The 3,641-nt window shown below is 24.0% G+C and overlaps 1 protein-coding gene across 1 annotated transcript in view; it reads right to left on the reverse strand.

Annotated features, from left to right (window-relative positions):
* Nucleotides 1-2,167: 2,167 nt before the first annotated feature.
* LOC108687914 (N-acetylneuraminate lyase-like) overlaps nucleotides 2,168-3,641 on the reverse strand; it is a 16,901-nt gene continuing 15,427 nt past the window's right edge. Inside the window, exons 6-8 of the mRNA XM_018193955.1 lie at nucleotides 3,311-3,456; nucleotides 2,393-2,564; nucleotides 2,168-2,328 (exon numbers count right to left, since the gene is read on the reverse strand). Coding sequence (XP_018049444.1) covers nucleotides 2,168-2,328; nucleotides 2,393-2,564; nucleotides 3,311-3,456 — 479 coding nt within the window. The remainder of the gene's footprint in view (nucleotides 2,329-2,392; nucleotides 2,565-3,310; nucleotides 3,457-3,641) is intronic.

The following is a 3,641-nucleotide window of genomic DNA, read 5'->3' on the forward strand; positions in this document are numbered from 1 at the left end:
AGTGAATAATTTTTATTTATTTATTTTTAAATTAAGATTTTGTTTTCATGTTATGTGAAGTTTATGTTGAAATTAAGTTTTATAATACTCGTGATAGAGTCTCTTTGAATCAAAACACTATTAATATAAAGATTTTTTTAAGTTTAGATTTATTTTTAACTGAATAGATATTTTAATAATTAGATACATATTTCTATCGTAATTGCGAATAAACGCAAGTAAAAAGAAATGCAAAATTTATTCGTAATCAATTGAATTATTACATTATTTTTGACAATTCATTTTTATATTTAACTGATTACATGAATGTGATGACCTTTTCGTGATGCATTCGCATATCGTACAGAAACATAAATTTTATTCTTATTATTGGCGATAATTAACATGACAGTGAAAAGAAATATTTCTTCTTATCGTTGATTTCTGGCATATTGTATAGCTAGAATATTGGCCAGAAACAGCAAAAGGGAGTCCTTTTTGGTCATAAGAAAGAAAGAAGAGGATCTATGCAAGGCAAGTTGGTGTGTAACACCAATAAAAGTTTCAAAGGTATAAAGGTGAGCTCTAAATATTCGGGATAGTAATTACCTTTTGGGAGAGCATTTGCTCACAAACTGCGAGTTCCTTTATTTTTTAAATTGTTGATTATTTATTTAGTATGATTGGGATTAGATTATTCCACTGATTTACCAGAACACGATAGGATCGACGTGGTTAGGCACTAATGTATTCGACATAGCAGATGTGTCAAAAATACATCATATTATAAAGATATCTTGAAGTTATTGAGGTACAGTGAATGCAAAAAGTATTCGTACAGAGAAAATATTTTTTTAAAAAACTTTATTTTTAAAAAGTAAATATTATCTAGCGGAAAATAATCCATCGAATGATCCATTGATGTCGAATCGATATAAATACGATGATTTCAATATTAATTTGATGTCGATTCGATGTTGAATTGATGACTTCTTATTGGATAATTAACAATTTATTCATAAAAAATAAAATAGACTGTATGTTTCTTAAAATGATATACATCAAAAAGATGTGTATTAATTATACAAAATATATCATCTGAAAAATAAGCGGAAATTGTACGGCATTATATGTACATATCTATTTGATAATTGAAAAGGAGAAACTAAAAATTGAGTAAAATTTTAAATTAATTTTAAATTTCATTTAATTATCATCCCGTTTCACACATATGTATGTGTTTGTAGATATGTAAATATTTTGTGTGTTTTAATTCTGTTTTGATTATTTCGATGATTCTCGAGTTAAAATCTCGTTTCAATCTCTAACTTTCATTATAAAATGTTAAACTTTTTTCTATGTTTTGTTTCATTATATTTTTCTCTGAAGAATGAATAAAATTATACGAAAAAGAATAAATTAAACATAAATAATTTCTACGAAAATTATAACTTTATTTAATAAATACAAAAATAAATTTTGGTTTTGTATATGTGCTGAGTAAGATTTATCATTGTTCACTTGTTTCAATAATTATTATAAATCTAATGTTACTATAAGAATATATGAAAAAATAAATTGAAACACTATACTTCAAGTAAAAAGTTTGGAAACACTTTTAAATATTGATTGACTTTTTAAACAATTTTAGGATTATTTATTTAAATATTTATAAAAATTACTTTTTTTTAACAATAATACTTTAAATACAATAATAATTATTTTATTAGATCTGAAGAATTATTGTTAAAAAACACATTAATAAATATTTAAATAAATATTCCTAAAAATGTTAATTTAAAAAAAATGTTTTAAAACTTTTAGCTTGGAACATACGTACTTGCAAAAATTTATATTGCATAAATTATATAATTATTTATATTTTACACACAATTAATATATAAAATATAACGCAATATATATAACAATCACAACTTTTATTCATTTTGAACATTATTGAACATATAAGTTAGTCTTTTTAATTGCTGAATTTATTAATTTAATTGCTGAATTTATTTTTTGAGAGACACAATATTATAACATTTTATAACATTTTATAACATTATACTTATGATTAGTAACAATTCATTAAAAAATTTGAAATATGATGCCTTATGACACTATATTATAAAATGATGTCATAAAGCACACAAACATGATAAATTGAAAAAAGAATTAAGATATTCTCTCAATAATGTTTAACTTTTGGCTGATATCCCAAGTTTGTTAATTCTTTCGTCATAATTGCTACAGCATCAGAAGAAATAGGTTTAAGTGGTTCACGAGGTAGACCTATATTAAAGTCAGTAAGAAGAGTCATTGCTGTTTTCATAGACTGCACCCAATTACCTACAAATAATTGATTTTTTGTAACAATCGATCTGCACTTCATTAGATAAAAAAATACACTTACCATGTTTCATTATAGCAATTACAGCGCTTGTGAGCTTCTCTTGCATATCTCTGGCTTTTAATATATCTCCATTCTTGTAAACAGTAAGAAGTTGCTGTATATGTTCCGGAAATATGTTTAAGGTAGTTACTATGAAGGAATCAAATCCTACTACAGATGCAGCGTCCATTAACTAACAGAATCAGAACAAATCAAATATATTTTTATTATACTGGAGAACGCGCAAACTGGATAGAAAATAAAACAATATAGTCAATAACTGTATGACATCGGATTTAGCATTTACAGTGAGTGTAAAAAGTATTTGTACATGCAAGGAAAATTTTTTAAAATTTTGTTTTTAAAGAGTAAACATTATCCAGCAAGAAATAATTCATGAATTTGATATTGAATAGATATTGATGATTTTGACACTAATTCAATGTCTGATTAATAGTTTTTACTGGGTAATTAGCAATTTATACATAAAGAAACAAAATAGATTGTATTATATCTCAAAATTTTTGTGTTGAAAAGATGTATAATTAAATAAAATAATTAAATAAAATAATTAAATAAAATAATTAATAAAATATTATCTTAAAAATAAGCAAAATTAAAAATGATATTATTTAGACAAAAAATACAATCGAGAAATTTAGTTTCTAAAATCAGAAAATTTAAAATCACATTCGAAGCTCATTTATATTAGAACAAAACGTATTCACTGTATAAAATTGCTAATTAATGTTTATTTTCTACAAATGAACTTTGTTTATAAAAATTTTTTCTTGTACGAATATTTTTTGCACTCACTGTAACTGGCTAGTTATGATAAGCTAGTTACTATAAGCTTTCTAACTTATTTTCTGTTCAAAAAGCGCTAGTTCATTTAATTAGTTCATTGTCATTTAATTAAAATAACTTTTTTTTCATTACCTGATCATTACCGAGGAAAATAACAAATTTCCCATTATCGGCATGTAATGCATGTGCACCTTCCTCTAAATTGTTGCTGGTGAATTTTATACCGACGAATGACGGTATTTTGTCACCAATAGATTCAAGGAATTGTCCCATGTGTACTACAAAATGTTTATACATGATATTTATGACGCGATACATATACATGTATATGTACAATAAAATATCAATTTTATAAATTATGTTGATTGTAGATATTTAGCATGAATATATATATATATATATTAGGTGTAGTAAAAAGAAATTATTTTTGCATGAAATTGAATGGAAAAATAATGGATTTCTT

The sequence above is a fragment of the Atta colombica genome, unplaced genomic scaffold (assembly GCF_001594045.1).
Source record: "Atta colombica isolate Treedump-2 unplaced genomic scaffold, Acol1.0 scaffold220, whole genome shotgun sequence".
In the NCBI taxonomy this organism is placed as follows: domain Eukaryota; kingdom Metazoa; phylum Arthropoda; class Insecta; order Hymenoptera; family Formicidae; genus Atta; species Atta colombica.